This window comes from Amblyomma mixtum, chromosome 2 (assembly GCF_055824585.1).
Source record: "Amblyomma mixtum isolate Tamu chromosome 2, ASM5582458v1, whole genome shotgun sequence".
Lineage (NCBI taxonomy): Eukaryota > Metazoa > Arthropoda > Arachnida > Ixodida > Ixodidae > Amblyomma > Amblyomma mixtum.
Window position 1 is genome coordinate 20,120,654 of NC_143013.1, and position 22,611 is coordinate 20,143,264.

General features: G+C 43.2%; 1 protein-coding gene across 2 annotated transcripts in view; it reads left to right on the forward strand.

The window, feature by feature from the left end:
• The window catches only part of LOC149358602 (haloacid dehalogenase-like hydrolase domain-containing 5), a 21,723-nt gene extending 3,566 nt beyond the window's left edge, over positions 1–18,157 (forward strand). For both annotated transcript variants that reach the window (XM_089570722.1, XM_089570721.1), the window contains exons 3-10: positions 999–1,111; positions 3,069–3,159; positions 5,371–5,407; positions 5,759–5,933; positions 7,951–7,996; positions 12,052–12,194; positions 13,755–13,917; positions 14,377–18,157. In XM_089570722.1, coding sequence (XP_089426848.1) covers positions 999–1,111; positions 3,069–3,159; positions 5,371–5,407; positions 5,759–5,933; positions 7,951–7,996; positions 12,052–12,194; positions 13,755–13,917; positions 14,377–14,580 — 972 coding nt within the window. In that variant the 3' untranslated portion in view covers positions 14,581–18,157. The remainder of the gene's footprint in view (positions 1–998; positions 1,112–3,068; positions 3,160–5,370; positions 5,408–5,758; positions 5,934–7,950; positions 7,997–12,051; positions 12,195–13,754; positions 13,918–14,376) is intronic.
• Positions 18,158–22,611: the final 4,454 nt, after the last annotated feature.

Sequence of the window (22,611 nt, forward strand, 5' to 3'; positions counted from 1 at the left end):
CTACTTTCATTCCTGTACATGTGGACATTGTACGTTGTAGTAGTTGGTGTTGCAGGTTGCCGTTTGCAAACATTCAGAAAACACTTAAATGCCAGCACATGTGACTACCTTTCTCTTGCTAGCGACAATTTGTAGTAGTAGCTTGAATGTGTACTCAAGTGTATACTCTGTTACTTTTTAATTGGGACAAAAGCCTAGGGGTGTGGAGAATGGAGAAGTGTGTTTTTACTTGGCTCACTTCACATGGATGCTGCTGAACCAAGTCGGCAGATGTTGAATCAACTTTCCTGAGTAGCTCTGTCTACTAGACAGAGTGTCCGTCAATGGAAATGTTCTCTCACGTTAATGCAGTAGTATCTTCTGGTGTGTATAAGGCTCTAGTTATTCACTACCTGAAAAAGTTGTTAAAAAGGGCTTGCTCAACATGTTGATACTTCTTTCAAATGGATTTGAGCAGTGCTGGTTTGTTGGTCTCAGTAAAGCGTGTGCGAGAACTGTTTTTCATTTCTGTGCAGAAAATTGCATGCACAGCCTCACTATCAAACTTGATACAATGGGATCGACTATTTCTTCTTTTAAAACTGTGTCAGCCCTTCTACGCAAAAGCTGACCTTAGGCACCTTGACTATTAGAGCACCTTGCCGCATATTTTAGGGGAAAAAAATTTTTAGCTAGCGGTGGCCTTCTAAATTTCTTACTGTATAAATATCGAACTCCACTGGTGTCTTACTTTGCAGGAATTGGCATATTTTGCTACGTTCTTGTACAACAGTTTTGCTGACACTGTTGTGGCCAGATGTGCCATGCTCCCCAATTTGTGTTCGGAGACCCTTGAACGCAGCTGATGTATTAGAGGAATAAACGCACGGCTTTGTGTTCACTTTTATGTCCAGATAGGAAGGAGCGTACATGGAAGCATTGTTTTGACAAAAGCAGGTGTTGTTTTTTGACAACCTTCCCGTTTTTATTATCCCTTCCTCCTCCCCCTTTTTGCACAGATCACAGAGCAGCAGGTGGTCATGTCTCACAGTCCACTGCGCATGTTTCAGCAGTTTCATGACAAACACTGCCTGATCTCTGGACAAGGCCCCATAGTGGACATAGCGCACGGGTAAACCATCTTATAAGTAGCTGCTGTATTCCTTTTGTAACCTTGATTTCTGATTGTGAAATAGTGCAAGGAAGAAAAGAGTGCAGATAGGTTAAGGGATGATGGCAAGGGATAAACCACTGAGACTTTGTCTCTTGTATTCCTTTCTTAGTACATTGTTGCTCTGTGTTCCGTAAACTGACTAGCTGCTAACTCAACATTGTTTAGCTCATTGCTATTTAGAAGAATGCTAAAGTACTGTACTCAACAGTTCACAAATAGTGCCCAGCCTTGCAACAGTAGGCATGGTATATTTTGCTCATCAGGCTGTCATGGTAGATACTGCATTTTGATGCAAGATGACTCCAGATAATGCAATGTGTGATGGTTGTCTGGCAACTTTGGTAGATGACTGCCAGAAAACATTTGGTGTTAAGGTTTCATAGACAGTCACACAGTACACGCAGTTAGTGAGCCTTTAAAGAAAGAAGAAAAAAAAGACAGGAAGTGGTTTTACTGCTGGCTGAAAAAGGAGTGCTTTGGCTCAGATTTATTGCCAATATATCACATAGGACCGTAGGTCTGGAGTTTTGAAAAAAGCATAGCGAACTGCATGGAATTCTATGCTAAAAATAACTTGAATCCGTGCTGATGTTGTAGTTGAGTGCATTCCACTGCGCTTTCAAATTTCACTACTGTATTCCTTTCTTGAGACTGCTTTTTAATTGTCAAGGCCATCCAGGTGTCTCAAGTGCCTGCTTATTTTGTCTTTTTGTTTTTCATAGCTGCAGTACACTTGCCAACTAGCTCAGCTGCCCACTTTTGCCTTCTTATTTTCATTCCTTCACTTTTTCCAATAGCAGGCTGCAATCACTAATACACAACTTGCCGTGATGATCTAGCACCAAGTTACTCTTAATGGTATTGTTTTGGAGACGAATTGAGAAGCACTCGCGCATTGCAGCACTAGTTAATACAATCAGAAGACACTGTGTTTCTTAAAGGGACTAGACCACGGTATTCAGTAGGTTCTAACATGTCGGGTATGCTGATTCTACCAAGAGCATAAAATTTGCGACAAGGGCAAAATAGCATTTATGTGAAAAGTACCTGTGGCAGCCCATCACACACATTCCTGCATTACAAATGGTGACAATTTTGTGACCAGCAAGTTGTTTGGCTGCTCATGGGAAATTGTCAGCTAGACACTCAAGAGCATGACAGAAAACATGGCATTTTGTGATTTGTTGTGAATTCGTGTTGTTGCACTTAACGTAAAGAATTCAGCATCTGCAGTGCAAAGTATGAATTAATTCATTCGGATGTGGTTTCCTTGGCTGCTTTCTTGCTTTAAACTAATGTGGTGAGGAGGGTAATTGGAAGGGCCAAACTGTTTCAATGCACCAAATGAAATAAAATGCTGAGAGTTTGAGTGTATTTTGTTTCATTAAAATATTCAGGGGCGATTAATTGCATTGATGCAGAGGAAATGCGGTAGCATTTTTAGTCTATTTCAACTCTTATTATATGCCAATTCTATTCTGCTCTTGATTATATTCCAATTCTGTTCCGATTCTGATCCCTTCTTTAATTAATTTTTGCTGTCAGTCTTAGTCATTTTCATATGAACCGAGACCTTAGTTTAGTGTCTTCCTCCTTTCCCTTACATGTGGAGAGTGAGGGTTGTTGGGAGAGATTGGGGGGGGGGGGGTGGCAGATGTGGCCACCAGCCATGTGTGACAACTGCGGTGGTCGCCGGATTTTTGCTCCAATGAGGCTTCTGTGCCATCGCATAATTCAATCTCCCACCATGTGCATGCATGACAGCATAAGTGCTGAATGGTAATCGCGAACGTTGTATTCGTGAATGTTGTATTCACAAACTGTTATGATGTAGTGGTACAACTGCACTGAAAAACCAGCAAGCAAAGACTGTGAAAAAGCAAAAGCTTTATCTGCAGTAACATGTCTTTTGCAGACTAGGATTTACAAAGGTCTCGACGATTGATCATTTGCGATCTCATTTTCCTCTCTTGGATGCCGTAGACCACAAGCGCCGACAAACTGAGGTAGGTTGAAACCTTCCACTATCTGCATCTTGTCACACACTTAGTCCACGTAGTTCTCTTTGCACAGACCTCTACCTAATTGTGTTTGCAAGCTGAGACATATACATTTCCTTGTTGTAGTATGTCTTGCCAGAAAAAGGTTGCACAGCTACTGTATTAGTTAATCACAATGAAAGTTGTTATTGTTTTGGTTTAGCCGTAGAGCTGCATTCTACCATAGAATCCAAAGCATCAGCCATAAGACCTTTAATTAATAAATGAATTATTATGCGAAGCATATTACTAGAGCTACACTACAGCCCGTCGAGCGCGGCGGTGGAGCTACCATTGACCTTTAGTGTGACCACGTGACACCACGTGACAACATGACGTCACAGCAGAGGAGAGATGGGCTGCCGGCTCGCGCGGTCGGCCACGGTGGTGGAGGCTCCACATCAGAGGCGCTGCAGCTGACCACGTGACGCTACAGCAGCGGTATAAAGCTGAGCTCGCCTCGCTCTCCGGGCACTTACGAGGCGGCCAGGTGTTGGGATGCTGCCTAGAAGCAGGGCTGATTTGAACGAGAAGCGAAAGCTTCAGCGTGCCACAGAGACCGATGAAGAGCGGGATGAATGTCTGGCTAAGCGGCGTGCTCAATATGCGGCTCGGCGACAACGTTCTACAACAACTGAAGAACAAAGCGAGGAACTTTACCAAGCCTAGCCATCAATATGCTTCGCATCTGACTAGGCTTAACCTTAGCTAAGCCTCAGCGATTTTTTTAAATGAACATAATTATTTTAATGAAATTAAAAGGCAACCTGCCAACCATGGTAGGTGACAAAGTGGAAAGAATGAAATCGCCTTCTCTGTGTTTAGGGAAGATGGAAAGTGTGAGGGGAAAGAGCCATGTATGCACCTTTCCTTTCCTCAAAATGAAGAAAGGGTTTGGACCCCATATAAGATTATATTGGGAACTATTTGCTGCGTGCAAGTGTGCCCTGATTTTGCTGATTCACATTTCCACAGCTAGGCTTTCTCTAACGGATGATGATGTAGGTTCCGTGGTCAAATGCTGGGCTAAATGGCGAAGTCAAAGCTAAAACAGCTTTTACTGATTAATGCGCTAAGCTGGCAAGCTTAGCTTTACCAATTTTTTACAGTTTATAGTCTGTGATTGGCATGAACCTTATGACGTAGCATATAATCTTAATTCAGAAATTCAAGTAGTGTAACATGTATTGAATGAACATGGCAGAGAGTCGTGAATGTCTGAAGTACAGCACGTAAATAGACAGAAAAAGTGATCCAAGAGGCAGCAGTGACATTGAAGGTAATTTTGACGAAATATGACGAAAAACAGAGACTGCAAACAAGATGAAGTGCCCCATTTTGTCAAAGTTAAGACTGTGCAATTAGGCGTGAAGTACCATCTAGCCCCACTCATTGGCCTTTTATTTGAAACTGGCTCAGTGATGAACTTATGTGTGCTCGGAGGCGTTGCCCTGTTTCACATACTTAAACCATATGCATTTGCCATAAGCCTTAGCTTTGCCCTATAATGTCAGTTATATGAATATGCCAGTATTTTATACTCGTCTCTAACAGCAGACTATCCCTTTAATCCTTTCAACGGCTGCGTCAACGCATTTTTTTTGTGCACATTCAGTTCAGTTGAATGGAAATAGGAATCTAGAAATTGAATTGAGTTCATGTTGGATAAATCCAGTTGAATTTAATTGAATCACCACATCAAACCATTAAAGGCACACTTGCCACAGGTTTTCTCCATTGCAGCAGATATGGCATACTGCATTCGTTTCACCAGTGCAGCAAATGACATCTAGGCTCAACGGTAGCCATGAGGGGAAGAAATGCTGTAGATCACTAGCAAGAGCGCTTAAGAGCAATTTTTAACATTCCTTTGATCTCTGTTCATTGTGATTTTCAGCTCAGTTTTGTGATCATTATTGTTTTTATTGCAAAAGGTCCTGGTATTTATTGCCAGACAAATGCTGCATGCGTGCTTCTCCAATTAAATTAGTCTCTCATGTTAAATGAACATAATGTAATTTTGAATATCCCATTTTCTGCCAGGCCATCATGCTTGAGCAAACCAAACTGGCATGTGGAGCCTTTAGACTTGTGGTTGACAGCATAAATATGTATTGTTTTTGTGTTTCATGGTAATGAGGCACTGAACAAATTATATTTCTTTTCCTCTGTCAACAGCCATCACCCTATGAGCGATACTTCCCAAGAGTTGAAGGTAAGATGCATGAGTCCATTGAGTATATTGAGAGCTACATTGACTATAATGCTAATGCTTTTTTGCAAGCCTCTCATAGCGTCAAGTTAATAGCAGTTGGTTAGGTGCTGTGCCTGTGTTCTCACCAGATACCAGGGTGGAGCATTTTATTCCCACTTTTAGTGTGCGGGTACCTTGAACATGCTAGGTCTGTAACACAAAGATTTCACGAAAATGGCTTGTGACACAAAATCTGGCCGGAAGTTTTATCCAAAAGCTGCAGATATTTTTAGCTGTGCAAACTCCCTAGCATGTGTAAAGTGCCAGTGTGACCAGTCATGGGACTGAGTGAGCTATGCTTGACTGTTCCAGCTGTGGTGTTGTTTGGGGAGCCTGTGAGGTGGGAGACAAGTCTGCAGCTGATCATTGATGTGCTCATGACCAACGGCCTTCCGTGTGCGGCTGCCCCAGCCATTCCTTACCCACACTTGCCCATCCTGGCTTGCAACATGGACCTGCAGTGGATGGCTGAAGCCTGCCTACCCAGGTGGGGCACGGTTGTCGGTCGCGCTTCTCCACATCGCCAGATATGGTAAACGTTTCTGAGGTAGAAAAAGTATGCAGGGTGTGGTAAAAAAAGTATGTATACCAAAAGTCTGGTGAGATGAGAGGAGGGTAGATGGTTTCTTGAAGGAGAAACTTGAGCCAGTGGAGGTAAGGAAGCCTTAGACACCGCTGGACAGCATTTTCACAAAGGCCCTCATCTGGGGCATACAAAGGCTATCCCTGCATGCAGAATAGGGCCCAGATAAGTGCTTTAACATAGCGCTGTGTGTGTCCATACTTTTATTCAGTCTCTGTAGACCCTTTTCTCCCCTTCATAGCATTCTGCTATATGTTGTCTGTATACAGTTGGCAGGTCTGGCATGGGTTTGAATAAGGCAGTGGTGCAAATCTGTTTCAGCTGTCTTTGAATGAGAGTGCAAAGGCTAAAAAGGAGCAGTAGGGTTTGCCATACACATTGGTGGCAGAGCTTATCATAAGCAAGAAACAAAACAAAGTACAATACACAGTTTGGTTTCAGAAATTGCTTGGGACATGTAAAGCTTGATGTTTTTGAGACGACAGCAAAGCATGATATTGAGGCATTAGAACAAGCCAAGGCTAGTTTCTTGTGGTGAAAAAACTTGCTTACTTGAATGTTTTTGTTAGTTTGTTGAAACAAATTCTTTCAGCTAGGTGTTAATACATAGTGAGCCAAACACACGCACATGCACATAATGCACATTGGTCAGAATGTACCATTGGCACTTTCTGCTCATTAAAAAGTACCAAGCAGACATTTTTGTCAGTTCCATGGAGCAGAGTAAGGGAGCTTGCACAGTGTGCCCTTGTTGTGGAAGTGGGAAAGCACTGAACGAAACTGGAGCCTGCACGCAAGTGCTCTCGGAACATGTAGACATAGTGCAGCCATTTCTGTAAACAGCCGAGTTAGGCGAGGCCGTAAATTTAGGCCGGTCTGCCGTTTAGACCGGAAGCATGACAGACGCGTTCCATGGAGGGGGTCCTCGGGTCCCACGTTAAAATTATCAGTCATCTTCGGACCCAGAGATAAAGCCTGTGGAAGAAAACAGCCCTTGCAGAGATTGCGGCACCTCCTGCTGTTTTTTGTTTGTTTCTTTGTTGCCAGATATGGTGGCACCCGGTGGTGTTAAAGGGACCTGGAGGAGAAGTTGAAGTTAGCCTGTATCGATACATTAGTACTGCACTCAAATGATAAGGACTCTGCTTTCTTGGAAAAAGGTTCTTTTATAAGCTAGAAAAGGCCAAGAGTTCAAATACAGGTATCGCTGCCAACAGCCATTTTGCAAGGAAACTTCAGCTCTTAAAGACAATTCAGCCTTGGATCCCTGAGGCTAGGCTATGATGCCATTTAATTCAAAACAGTGATCCTCGAGTCCTTTTCATTCTTGATGTCAAGAGTTTGAATCGAGTGGTAGGGAAAGAATGTTTCATTTTCAAATCTGCTTTTCTTTGCAATAAACAGGTTTTTTGCACCTGAACAATTTCCAGCATACTGAGAAGGAGCCATGGAATCAATTTTTACTAATGAAACTTAGACTGAGTTGTCCACTATGTCCCTTTAAGTGGACCCTTTAAGTTACAGTGTCTTACGTGGTCAATGAAAATGACTAGAGCTTTTGTCTCGTTATGCGTTATGGTTGGAGTGTTGTGTATTAAATTGTATTTTGACTTGCTATTGCATGTACTTTATCAATCACCAGACAAAGAATTTATGCTACTCTACTCCTCTATACATAAAGATGAAAGAAAATCGCCTCTCTGTTGAGGCTGAATAAATAAATATTGCATTTAAATATTATGATGTCCAATGTATATTGCTCCTCAAGAGCATGAACTGACGAAGAACCCAAGTGAACCAAGATGTGGTTGTGAAATTGCTTAATTCATCAACTTTCTTAGTGCATGCTTTGTTTTTCTTAATGCTCTCTCTGTTTTGTATTGGTTGATGATAAAGTATATTTTTTTCTTTCTATGTGCAGGTTTGGCCATGGCGCCTTTCTAGTCTGTTTGGAGAATTTGTACAAGGTAACACTTCTCTTTTTCTGTGGGCTGAGCAGTTTGTTAATTCATTGTTTGCTGAATGCTTTCAGTAATGGTAGTCGAGACCCTTTTTTTTTCTGCTGTTCCAAAGTGACCGTCAACTCCTAGGCACTTTGACGCTCTGATGGCTGTTAAAAACTTTGCTACCTATAACTATCGCCCACTACAGTTCATCAGCAGTGGTGGTGTTGTTCTGTGGCCGACTGTGGGGACACAGGTTTCACAGCCAGTCGTGGCAGCTGCGTTTTTGAAAAGCATGTCCATTGCTAGTATTTATTTATTTAAAACACTGTCACTCTCAAGGGAGATTATTGCCTTCTGAATGGGCCATGAGATTATTATGCATGGAGATCATCGCCCTCTCTAATAATACCCTCTGTGTGGGCCATGAGAGAACTTTGTATAAACCGCCGCGGTGGCTCAGCGGTTATGGTGCTCGGCTGCTGACCCAAAAGACGCGGGTTCGATCCCGGCCGCGGCGGCTGGAATTTCTTTGGAGGAGAAATTCTAGAGGCCCGTGTACTGTGCGATGTCAGTGCACGTTAAAGAACCCCAGGTGGTCGAAATTTCCGGAGCCCTCCACTACGGCGTCTCTCATAGCCTTAGTCGCTTTGGGACGTTAAACCCCATAAAACCAAACCAAACTTTGTATAAAACGAACGCAAATGGTAAGTACAAAAATACAAGCAGAGATCAAACAAAGGAAAAAATAACAATATTCATAGTTACTTGTGAAATGAAAAAAAAAAAAAATCAATGAATGTCATTAACAGTATAGCAAATAGACGGAAGTACTCAGTGTGTGGTAAAACTTCCGGAATACGACGCATGGTGAAATGATGTTAAAATACAAACGACAGATGATTAAAGATGTGCGAAATCATTGACGTTCAGCGGCGACATCATAAGGACACAGTTTGGGAGGGGTGAGAATGAGCTGTTTGGGCCAAAGCCCCTGTTCCACTTGGCTTGGTAGGGTGTGAATATTGGTTGTCACATGTATAGGTGCATTATGGGTGCACCACAGCACACCAGCATGGATGTGCAAGCATGCCGTTTGAAATTTTGGAAGCGACAAAAGAGGAAGGCCCAAAGGAGTGCTGAGCCATGCGCTGAGAAGTTACCCTGTACTCTTCATGCAATAAAAAAATTTTCAAACATGGAACTCAGCCATTTGGCACGTCCTGGTTTATTGCGTTGTCGCAATCGCTGCAAGCTGTAGGGAGCATCAGCGCCTGCCCACATTGATCACACATTTACATGACTTGCAGAAATTGAACCTTTAGTGAAGTGAATGTACTAGTAGCCTACCAGTTTAGATTAACTTGACCTTTGTGTTCGTGGTTCTTTTTGAAAGTGGCCTTTGGCAGTAATGAAGGCTAGTTTATTCATGTCCTTGGCTTAGTTGGAACACGTCACTGAATCTGTACAGTTTTTAGTGTTAGTTGTAGTGATGCCTTTTAAGGAGCCAGCTTACAAATTCTAGATGAAAAATATCAGTGCTGTGGGTTAACTGACGACACCATTTTGACCAACACGAGATCAAGTCAATTGAAATGTATCTGCGTCCAAATTCTTAAATAGTGCATGGCTGTCTCTATGGCTGCAAAAGTGCTAGTTGTATTGCTGCGTTAGCACTGCAATTCTAAACTCAATTACGGCCTTGTTTTTGATAATGACCCCCAGGCAAGGGTATGCATTGGAGGCTGGTCCATTTTTTAAAATGCACAGCTATTAATCATTACATCAGGCGTACACGTATAAAAGTTCGATGTCTGAAAGGTGAAATTTTAGTTCACATTGTCGGTTAAAGATTCTTCACTCTCAAATTAATCCGTATATTGCCTGAAATAATCTTGATGCCAGCCAGTTTAATTTTCATGCTACAGTATTAATAATAGAAGTGGCTGGCATTTAAATCAGTGCCAGTATATTTAATCACGACGCCATCTAATGTGCCAACTAGCCTGCAGGAATGTTCACGACATCTATGATAACACAACTTCCGAGCCGTTTTAATTCGAGTACCAACCATTTTAATTCACTGGTAGGATGCAAACATGGCAGGCGACAGCAGCGCGTAAAGGCGCAAGTGCCGTAATTAAGTGAAGCTCAGCTGCAGTAATTAATGAGGGTGGTCTATGGTCTTTGGGACTTTGCACCACCTGGAGGACAGCGTTGCTTAGAATATTTAATCTTGATCACATTGGTAATCAACTACTTCTTCACAAAAGTGATAGTATAGGAATTCTCTGTATTCGAGCGAATGCTTGCAGGTTGGAGGCTGGAAGCACAACCAGGAAATAAACCCTGAAAAGCTGCTGTTTTTCTTTTTTTAGTTTGTGGCTTCACACAGGGCATTGGCTTAAATTTTTGCATACCTTTCAACATCACTCCATTTGCTTATTTATGGCACGTTAGTAAGCGTGGAAAGAATTTTGGCACGTACTGTAATGAAAACCTGAATAATCGGGCAGTCCAAAAAAAATAAGGTGGTTCCGTGAAGCTCTCTGAATGATTGAGTCCAAATATTCAAAAATTTTTCACTAACTGTATTGAGACTGGGACAGTCGAGGGGGGAAAGTTATCTTTTGGAAGACCAACTGTGGACTGTTGTTAAACAATTGCATTTTGTGTTGTAACAGCGTTGCCAATAAAGAAGGCAACTGGAGATTGCTGTGTTGGTGCAGTGTCACATGCAGATCACAGTGCTTAGAATGACCCACAACTGACCAAAATGCATCTTGAGATTATAATGGAAAGGTAAAGGCCTTGCCTCAGATTGTAAGAATTGAGCACTGCAGTGTCAAAGAAACGAGTATCTATAATTTTAACTTGATATTTAAAATGGCATAAAACTGAAGTGCCATCTTGCGGTGAAGCCTCCTTGCCTTTCATTACTGGTGTATCCCACCATGTGACCACATCTAAATAAAGTATTACTGATGTGTTAAGTATGCGGTGTCTTTTTTTCTTTTGGGGTGTTTGTTGCATTTTGTTATGGTTTAAGCTCTCTACATTGTGCCCTTCAGTGAAAAGCAATGCTTTCTTCAAGTTGCCAATGAAGTGCTTTTAGCTTTTGTCACTAGATGGCATCAATGTTTTTGAACTTTTTTAGATGAAATGGTAACCATGGTTTATTAAAACTTTCGTCAACAAGGCGTAGATCACTGTGTCATAAGAGCTTTTAGTTTGGAAACTCGAATGGCTACTCTATATTATAGCTTTCTAATTATAGCTGGGTGGGAAAGATGTATATTAGTTTTCGGTACGCCACTTTTACTGGCATGCAATTGCCATCGCACTCACTGATCATGGTTTCCAGCACGGAGATACATAAAAACTGGTGCATACTCTGATGGAAAAATTCTCAGTTGAAAGCTTCGACAGCGTTTAGAACAAAACTGGTACTGATTCGACCACCTTGGCAAGTTTCCAGTTGCAGCGATAGAAATTGGGTGCTTAAATTGATTTGTTAGTCCCTTTAAGGAAACATTGTTAAGCCAATGTTAGAAACAGCCTAGACTGTTCATTGAGAAAACTCTTGCGTAAAAAAACCAAGCAGTAACCTGATGGTGGTGGAAAAAGGGGCAAGTGCGGTGAGAATGCGTTGAATAAATGCTATGGCTTCTGGTTGACCCCTGTTTGTACACAGCAGCGTTCATTCTAGGTCTTGTTAGTTATTGCAGCAGTTTGAGAAAGGGTACGTGTGTCGCTCCGTGTAAGCAGTTTAGCATCTTGACTGGCATCTACACTAAGCAAAAGGTGAACAGGAGGCAGTAGCTCCTCAAGATCTCAAGGATGGTAGGTTAGGCTAGGCAGTGCTTAAATGTCATTTTGAAGCTAAAATTCGACATGGACATAGGGAGACTGCTTTGATTGCTCGTCCATGTCGGCTCTTGAAAGGACGTCCTCAAAATGTTTATAGAGTGCACCTATGCCGCACCTTCCTGTTCCCAGTTGTGGCGCTTTAGTGTGAACGTGAGCAGCTATTGCAGAACTGTGTTGTAATGTTGTTGCCTGTGATTTTTCTCTTGCAGAAAGTAACAGGTAGGGACATGATCTACACAGCTCTGATTGGAAAGCCAAGTGAGATAACGTACCTGCACGCGGAGTCCTGTGTTCAGGAAGAGGCCCACAGGCTGGGCATTACGCACCCTGTTCGCCGCCTTTTCGCCATTGGGTGAGTGACTGGTTTCATGTTCTCACCTCGCCTTCTGCATGACTAAGGCTTGGTGTGGTTGTTGTTTCCATTTTTGCGATTGTTCCTTCTTTCCTTGGTGGGTGCTTATAATACGGGCACAGGTTTGAACATGAAGAGCACTAAGATGCTACAAATTTTGCCATCATTTGCAAGAGTGCAGTTTCAGGTCTGGTGTGTGGGCTCCGTGTTCAGTTTGGAATTGAGAACAGTGTGGCATTACGCAGGCGATGTTTATGTGAACCCAGCAGGATTATGTTGAGCCAGCCTTACGGGTCCAATTTCCTCATACAAATGCCATTGAGTCAGGTTGGGGGAGCCAGCCTGACAGCAAATGGTGGGTTGACCCACTGAACGAGACTGCCAGTGTGGACGACGTAATTGCTGCCGAACCAAAGAGACAGGTTAGCAAGACGGGAGAGGCAAAGTAGGAGGCTGCTTGGTTCTGGCACCATCATACCTCCAAGTCATACCTCCAAGACAGGGAGAGGTAGCAATGCGTGATCTTGGATGCCACCTTTGCACATTTGCACTGCCTTGCGTGATGCCGGGTGTCGCTGTGGGTTGTCATACGCATGCAAATGTGCTGGCTTTTAGTTGGGATGGCCTTGCTTGACCCACTCCTGCCGAGTTCATGTGAAGGAGGCGACAAGGGTCCAGTACTGCTGGCTGACAGACTATTTAGGTTTGAGCAGCAGCAGATATTGACACGAGCTGGGAATGCTTCAATGTGGACTCCATGGAGATTGGGTCATAAGCTTTTAAAAGGGCATTAGGCCGGAAGCTTGTACATCTCTTGCTTTGCCCTATAAAATGCATATTGGTTAACATGTGTTTCTGATAAATAGTTTTTTCACACTCTGGTTTGATAGACTAGACAAGCAAGTTTCCTGTGCACCCACCGCTTAGTGCTATTGTCTCATTATTGCAGTTGAGGCAAGGTCTGAGAAAGTTGGAGGGAATCACGGTTCGTTTTATTGAAATGAGAAGTTTGTTGATCCATTTAAACTTAGGCTTGATGGCTAAGTGTTCATATAAATTGAGGGGCTAAACTGAGAAGTTTACCAAAATGGGTTTTGTTAAATCAAGATACCACTATAATTTCATATTCATGCTGCTGGTGATGTTAGATATCAAATGAATTTATCTGATCATTAAATTGGGATGAATTGTTTTTCATGTCATAAAACTGTTGTGTTAAGCAGGATACTGCACAAAATTGCATTTTTTTCAAACCATTCTCATTATCTTTTAGCCACGTTTTCTTAGGGGACTTAGGCATTCGGTTGCTGATCCCATGGTCAGAGGATCAAATCCCGGCTGCAGCGGCTGCATTTCAATGGAGAGCACCTAGGTGGTCTAAATTAATCCGGAGACCTCGACTGTGCCACCTCATAGCCCACATGCCACTTTGGAATGTTAAACCCTACGTGCCATGCCATACCATATTCTTTTGTCTGCCTCTTGCTTTTTTTGTTGTCTTGTCTTAGATAGCCTAACTGCATGTTTCCGTCTTTTTTCTTGTCTGTGTATGATGTAAAGGGACAACATAAACACCGACATCTATGGAGCCAACCTGTACAACCGCTACTTGGAGCGTCGCCGAAAAGACGACTTTTCCAAAGCGATCCTGGCAGCTGGCTCCAACTCAGCCCGCCAGACTTTAAACTCCACCATGTCCAAGGATGCCCGCACCACTGCTGAGGCAAGCTGCGCCACTTTTTTCAGTGTTTCTCAACCTTTTCCTCTCTTTCTGTGCAGCGCATTGCAAAACAATAACAGATACATTAGCTTCGTGTGTATTTTAGGGAGCTAAAGGTTCTGCTTCTGAATTGGCCACAGAAAGTAGCAATGCATTCCTTTATGAAACTGAATGATAATTATGTGATTCATGGTTTCTGGAAGGCTGTCAGACTGCTTTGCGTGTCGCATGCAATGTGAAGGGCCCCAAGCTGCTTTTGATCATAAGTTCTGTTGCGTGTTAGTAGTTGTGAGGCGCTGTTCAAGGGACATTCGCCCTCAGGCCTTTTACTGAGGAAGTGAAGTGATACAGTAAAACTGGCTGCTTGAAGCGATTTAACTTGTCTGCAGATATTGCCTTTGTTCTTTCACAACCTCTCTGGGTGCCCTTGGGCTAAACAACGACATTCTCTGTCTGGCACAGATGGTGGGGAACTGTGGAGCCGTGAGCTGCATTTCCGTGCTGGTGCACACGGGCGTGTACAACGAAGACCTGCACGATGACACCTGTGAACACACACCGCGCGATTTCCTTCCCGTTGAGGTCGGTCTCAAGGAGCCAACGTTCCGTGTGGACAACATTCTCTCTGCCGTCGATTTAATCTTTGAACGGGAGGGTTTTTCTTGATGCTGTCGTGAGGGGCTATGGTTTGTAATGAGGGCTGTCTTACACACACCTCCTGCTCTCTCTTGTCTGTTTCTTATGATTCTTCTTGGGGTTTCTGGCTTCGTGCGTTTCTTTGTCTTTTAAATGCCTGCATTCATTTTTGTTCTACCTTTCGTTTCACATTTTTGATACATTTTATGCCTTGTCTCAGATGTGTGTCTAACAGCTCCTTCCCACATTGGTGTTGAAAGAAGGAATGAAGGTAAAATAGCCATGCCTTTTTTATATGTGTGTATAAAAGCATGACATTGGAAAGCGAGTAGCTCCACGGTGCTTCCTTAGCTTTTTTTTTTTGGCAAGAGATCGCAAATACCTTTTAAGCTGGGGTAGGCTGCAGCATCCTTACTCCTCACTCTTTGCAGACAGTTGTTAGCACATCATGCCAGGCATTCGTTCGATCTTATTTATGGTGAGGTTAGGAACTGCGCTTCAGGGGCTTCTAGAGCATTTATTGAATGCTCAAGGCCATGGCCGTTACAGAGTACTGCACATCACTCTTGAGTGTAACAAAAGTCGTTGCGCTCTGTGATGAAGTGGTTGTCCAGGAGCGCTGAGGAAAAGCAGAAAAAATAAAGAGAAACCGCTCTTTGTAGTATGGCAAAATGGTGCCACAAATGTGTCGAGCAGCGCGGAGCCAGTTCTGTGCTGCTGACATCTGGTGGCTGAAAAAACAACCATTCCCAGTCTCTAGCTATGTCTGTTATGGTGCCACATATCAGCAAGCGGCTCCTAGCTTACACTTTTGAACTGCAAACACATCTTATGGTCTCTGTTACTGCTCATGCTTATCCGTAGTGGGATGAACTGTGCGAAGCCTCCATTAACATTTTTTTATATCACATTATCCAGCCATCTGTGCATGGTTTCACTTAAGTTTCGCTTCCTAAATATTTTTCCTCTGTAGCAAAAGAGCAAGGGCATCATCCACTCCATTTCTTGCAATTTGCCAGCGTGATAATATATACTGGAGTCATATCACATGGCATCTAGATAACAGAAGCGTGGCGTACGAGAAGAGGTAAATGCATTTATTTTATAGGTCTTTAAGAACTGCGCATGGGAGGAAACATGCATTACTTGTTCACTTGGCATACTTTATTGCAACACTTTCTCTGCTTTTGTTTTAGTAACATTCTGTTACGTACGTGTGAATCCATGGAAGTATCGTGACAAGTTTTATACGTTTATGTTCTTCCAGAATGCCTTGCTGCTTGTTAAGTCATTTTTTTTAATAATGTAACAACCTGTATGCAATAAATTTGAGCATTTTAAATGCAGTTTCTAGCTCACAAATGTCGCCTGGTACTTGTGTAAGCCATGTGGTTTGTTACCGGTTATTTCTTATACTCTCAGCCACAAGATTTGCTTTGATCAAATGGGTCCTGAGAAAAATGGGCAGACTTTATCTAGGCTGTCGTGTGAAGCACTAGATGGACCAGGAGATTAAGTCAGCATGCACGTCATGTTTTTGACAAACTAGTGGATGTCTAGATGCAGGTTGTAGGAATGTTTTTACCCTGTGTAGGGAATTTACTAGGTTGATTAATTTTACTCCTTCATTTTACAGCATTCGTTTTGTATATAGAGAGGCATTATCCCCCATGTTAGCTCATCGTAGTTTTCATTAGCGCAATATTAAGATGGCCTGCTTTTATGTGCCGAAAATAGCGATCTCGCACAGTTTGGTTCACCGCAGCCACATATACACGTTGCCATGGAGAGCAGGTTTTAGTTTTATTCGAGCACGGTATGAGAGGAAACATTTTTCCACACTAAGAATGCATGCGGCGAATGAGCAGATGTTTTAACCTTAGGATTATAAAATGCTAGCTTTGCGTGCTTTTACTGATTTGTGTCATAGGCTTGACACAATAACTCTTAGAATGGGCTTTTTATCGAGCAGAGTATGAAGACTCTTCTGAACGACTTGGGTAGAGATTTTTGCCTGTGGAAGGTGCTACCAGGCTTGAGTATATGAGGAAGTAATAGGCAACTAACTACAAGTGGTACGAAGTTATTCAATGGCTGTGCCACTATCTGACTGTTCGAACTATTTTTTCTTCTTGCATTGACTCCTTTTACCTCTCAGTTAATTCTTTATCAGAATTATTGTCATGTCCATGTAGTGCAGTCTTGCATGCGGTCTTCAGACCGACTGAATCGCTTCATGCATTCATTTTACGCACAGTATTCAAATAGTATATATGCTGTGTATGGTGTTGTTGACAAGGCTTCTTTAGTGCAAGCATGTTTGGATTTGTTCATTCTTTTTTTTCTTTTGATTATGCGCACAATGTTCACATTCATGTATCCAGTCAGGTGTATGACGTTTCTTTATGCTGAGTATGCTTGCAGTGGAGGCATGCTTTGTCGCTGGATTGCCCATAAACTTGCTCACATTTTAAAATGTTTTGTACTGCTGTGCTAGATTTTGCTCGGGGTCATTTCAAGGCAGCCTATGCTCTTATTTTTTTTTTCTGATAGCGGAGCTCTTTGCAGACTGTTTTAAATTCTGTGTAGGACGTTTTTTGTTCTTTGTTATAGTAACATCCGGTTCTTTCATCTACATCAAAATTGTTATTATTTTCAGCTTTCATTCGCTGCCGGGTGCCCTGTTCTGTTGCCATCTCATTTTATTGCTATTGTTTCTCACTGCAAAGGCTCAGAGATGGGGTTAATTTCATGGACTGTTCTTTCCTTTTTTCGTCTTTTTATGTGTAAATAAGGCACTAAATGTCTTCACAAGTGCTACTGCAATCTCAATCCTCTTTCATGTTTTGTTTGGTAACGGAAAGTTCGTTAATGCTTTTTACTGCATCTTATACTTCGAGGCTCCTGGCTCGGAATGTTTTGAAACCATTTATACGTTTTTTTTTCCCACTTTCTTGATAAAAATGAGGTATGCTTTGGTTTTGTGTACTACACACAATAATGGAAGAAACTTTGGCTTTTGTCAGTAGAGGCATATAGTTAGCATTTTAGAGTTGTACGTGCTGTTGTAGAGTAGCGCAATATTTTTTATATTTAAGCTTGTTGTCCTGCTGTAATTTCTTGATGCCTTGGGCACACTTACTCCTGCCGGTGAGTAGCAGTGCCGTTGCTTGCCGAGTTTTCCTCAGCACATATTCAGATATTTCTGCTATTTTGGTTAGTTTTCTCCGTGGTTAGGAAAGAGATAGATGATTACAGTAATAACTGTATGCTAAAAGTAGCTGTTGTGTTTCAAGTGCCTTTTTGTAGTCTGTGTGGAATGCAGATTTTATAGTGATGTTTCTGTTAGCTAGTTCCTTTAGACGAGGCCTTGACTTTTCGTAAAACAAAATTGGTTGTATTCCTGTGTAATCTTTTAACACCTGTAATTGTGTCTGTATGTAATACTAATAGCAATAGGATGGTATTGAACAAAGGTGGCTGAGTAGAAGTTCTCTCTTTTAGGATTATATACTGTGAACACTGTAATTATTAATTTAAAGTAGACTTAAGACTATGACATCTAGAAATACCTATTTATGAATAAAGCAATGATACTGCATCCTCACATGTGGTATTGCATATTTTTATGCAGCCTGTGTTGTAGAAGTGCATGGCAAACACTAATTCTCTGCGGGGATAGTGTAAAGCTTGTGGAGAAAGTGCTAAGGGGAGGAGTAGAGTTGGATTTGCTGTATGCTATTGCTGAGTGTGAGTCAACTCCTATTATAGGTCACCCCCAAATTCTCGCATCCATCGCTGGCAAAAAAAAGACTTCTAATATAAGTCGACACATGCACCTTTGCTTTACTGCTGCATTCTTTATGTAGTTTCCAGCGAGATGGCGTGCACACAATGCATAGAGATAAAATCGCAAGCCCAGTAGCCTTAGGCAGATGGAAATGAAAGGCGACAAAACGGCACCCCATACTGTGGTTGTGGCGCTCGACTGCTGACCATAAAGACGCGGGTTTGATCCTGGCCGATCCTGGCCGCGGCGGCCGAATTTCAGTGGAGGCGAAGATTCTAGAGGCCCGTGTACTGTGCAACGTCATTGCACGTTAAAGAACACCAAGTGGTCAAAATTTGGGGAGCCTTTCACTACGGCTTCTCACATAGCCCGAGTTGCTTTGAGACGTTAAACCCCCATAAGCCAAAGCACACATGCACGCACATGCACACACACACAACACACACACACCGGGTTTTCGCTGTGTGTGTTCGCTGTGTGTGGCAAGTGAGTCTTAAAAAAAATTGTGTACCGTTAGCCATGCCAATGCGGGAAAGCCAATGAAATGCCGATGGCCAAGGTCAGTCATTTTCCGAGACAGTGGCAGCGTCATAAGTGAAGCTATTCCTCATGTGCGTGGATCAACTAACAGCACCGATTAAAGAAGTCTGAATCCCTGCTGACCAAGCTGGTCACATGGTATGGGTTTCCTGCCCAGTCAGTTCCACCTTTTGTGCTGCAACTCCAGAATGCGTGTGGTGCGGAGAGATGGCCGCCCTCTACCACTCCACATGGGGCTGTCGGGCGAGCCTGATAGAGCCCAAAATTACAAACCCGTCAGTCGAGCAGTGGGAGGAGCTTCTGTCCAGCTCCGACCCGCAAGATCAGCTCGCCCTGGTTGAGCGGGCCGAGGAGGCAGCAAGAACTAATGGGATCCTGTACCTAGGAACACCACCTGCTGCTCAAGACCCCAACCCCTAAACCCGGTCCCATTCTGCGAAATAAAGTTTTATACTACTACTACTAACCACTTGCTGGCAGTGCCAAAGAGCGGGCAGTGCAGCAGCTGATACATTCTGTGCGCAAGAGCACTGCGCTACTTTCATCGCTACATGAGCCCAGGAACTATAAATGATGATCAGATTTGTGGCAACCCATCGTTGATGCGTAGTTGGCCAGGTGTTCCTTGGATGGCTACGTTCGTACTGACAACATCACAGAGTCGTGCTCTGGCAAAGCCATTGTCCACAAAGTACTAACACACCCTTTACGCTAGGAATATGATTAATGTGGCTGACCTGCCACCAGCTGCCGTGGACATTTGACCACAGTTATTTATATTCCATCCCTAAAGCAGGTTGTTGGCAGCAAACGTCCTGGCAAGGAGAACCTAACCGCTTAGAGAACCTGGAAGGCACTGCGCTAGACAGGTTCTGCTTTGAATAAATAGAAGCGCATGACACAGTTTTTCTGTGATAAATGCCACCTTTTGCGGACTTAGTATTTTTGGCTGTAATACAAGTATCCCCTTACTACGAGTAATTGGGTACAACAAACGCAATTCGTGTAACCGTCAGGTTCTTTATTAATGGGCTCGACTGTATTGGTGTTGCCTCAAGAGACTAATAGGTAAGTAAAGTTTTTAACAACAAATGTGCCCGATCCCAAGGCATTACGCCAAACCGATATGGAGTTTCGTTGTATATGAAATAACTGGTACGTACGAAGAGAAGACAGCTATGTGTGAGTCAGTTCGTGAGCGGATTGTACGAGACTGCTCCAGTTCTCTTCTACTGACTTACACCAAATTTTTGCTTGCGTGTTTTCTTCTTTCAAATGATACTCTAGACCTTAGATACATGGAACACAGCATGATATTTCCCTACGGCCGCTGCAAAGTTTATAATTGTATGTTTTCTTTATGCCGCATCGGTTTCAACGACCGAATAATGGCTGTGACGTGTAGTTAGGTCACGCAAGACATGAAAAAAACTGCAATATGATCGCTGATATGTAGTTTTAATTCACTACAATGCTTAAGCCAGCCTGCTTTCAAGTGGTGGAATAAGAAAACATATCAACAGTTATACTGCAGTTTTTTTCATGCCTCACGTGCCTACTTACAAGTCGCAGCCTTCGTTCAGTTGACGAAGCAGTAACTGAAACAGCATGAGAAGAAAGTCAATTATAAATTTAGCAGTCGTAGGCGAATGCCACATGGTGGTCCATATATTCTAATGTCTGGTGCATCATTACAGGGAAGAAAATATGCAATTAAAGTTGGGTGTCTATAGCTCTTTAAGTACATTGTTGGCAACCTTTGATGGATATGCCAACATGACACTGCCAACTGCGTTGCATAGTTTTCTTTTTCGCACCTTTAGCACGTGGCCGTCCAAGAAATCCACTTATCGATCGTGAATAAGGATTGAAACCATACTGACACATGCAGTTCTTCTAACGTAGTGGAAGCGCTTGATTTATCTGAACCGCGCGTGTTGTCCTAGCGCCGATCAACTACTAAACAGCCGCGCTCGAGCAAAAAAAAAACAACTAAACAATGAAAAAACTTTTTACACTTACTCCTAATGCGCGAAACTCGGCGATAGCTGTTATGCCTGTTCGCGCGTTTGTGATCGCAACCGCGAAGAGTTGTCGAAAGACACGCGCCACGTGACCAATGGCGCTCACTGTTACCAGCGCTCGGGTAGCACAGGCAGTGCTGAGACAATGTGGACGAGACGCTACGCCAAACCAAAAACGCCCCACTAACTGCTATCGCTTTAACACAAACCTGCGGTGTTGAAGCGGCTGCTGATAAACAGGTCACTCTCGATGAAGCCAGTCGTGCCTCGCCACGTGTGCTGAATGTCGTCAGTTTTAGGCACGTACCCCATGAAATCTGGTTCTTCTTTAGGCGGATCATCAACGGGCTTTAGCGAAGCAAGTGCACGCTTTAACAAGACCACTGGCCTATCTACATTAAAGTTAGCTCATTCCTCAAATTTCACGACGTCGGCGTCTGCAGCGCCACCTGACTCGATTGGCGGGAGCTCGAGGCAAAGTGGAATGAAATCCACTCCAGTTTTAGGGGAGAGGGAGGCAACAGGCGGCCCAGTGGCTTAGGCGTATGCTTGGTTTATGGTTTGGTTGATGGGGTTTAACGTCCCAAAGCGACTCAGGCTATGAGAGACGCCGTAGTGGAGGGCTCCGGAAATTTCGACCACCTGGGGTTCTTTAACGTGCTCTGACATCGCTCAGTACAGGGGCCTCTAGAATTTCTCCTCCAAAGATTAGGCGTATGCCTCGGGTACGAAAGGTAGTTGGTTCGAAACCCATCGCCAGACAAGAATATATGTGCAAGCGTCTCCCGGCCCGGCGCCCGTCTTTCTTGGGTATGTGCGCTTGGAAGAGACTCCGCAAACCCCGATGCGCTTTTTAGGGGGCAAACTCACTTTCGAACACTTCAGCCTGCAAGGTGGTTACCGGGTTCACACGGGGGTTTAACATCAAGTTTGTACGCTCTAACCAGCGTGCCTAAACAGACGTACAGAACAGTCACTGGTGTAAGCGATCTATCGAAAGTAGTTAACTTCAGAGTATCACTGCAGTCCTGGGTAAGTCGGTGTCTGGCTTTACGAGACAAAGAAAAAAAAGTAGAACATGTCTGCGAAAAATTATTTGCTGTCACACCACAGACAACGCTCAGACATTCGCGTTACATATGCTCGTAACAGTCCTGTTATTTTTCTCCTCTCTCTCCTTCTTTTCATTGGATACCACCGCGCCGCAGGGATTTCGGTGCCGCTTCAGATATGTCCGGTACCAGTGAGGGCACGAGATCATCTGAAGTGCGGTGACGCGGAAAAGAACGTTAGGAGAAGGGGGGGGGGGGGGGGGCAAATGTTGCGTAGGCATGATACCTGTGAGGCATCGTCCTTCATAAAAATACATAAACAAAATTCAGTGTTGAGATCTATCTTCATATACAAGCAGCGAGAGGGGCTAATGAGGGCTGCACTGCCGTATGAAACATATACAGGGTACGTGTTTCACCTAAGACTTTCTGCAATTTTTAAAAATAAGCTATTTGAATTAGATGCGCGCTTTTTCTGGCATAGCATTGTCAGTGGTGTAGTACATCATAATGCAGCTAAGACGTGCTGACTAGCAGGCTTGTTAACCAATATTTAATAGTTAACTTCTAAACTATTATCGTTGGGCTCCTTAATTATTGAGAGGCATGTAGCCCACCGTAAGTAATGCCCATATCCGTTTTTGAATTTCGAGAA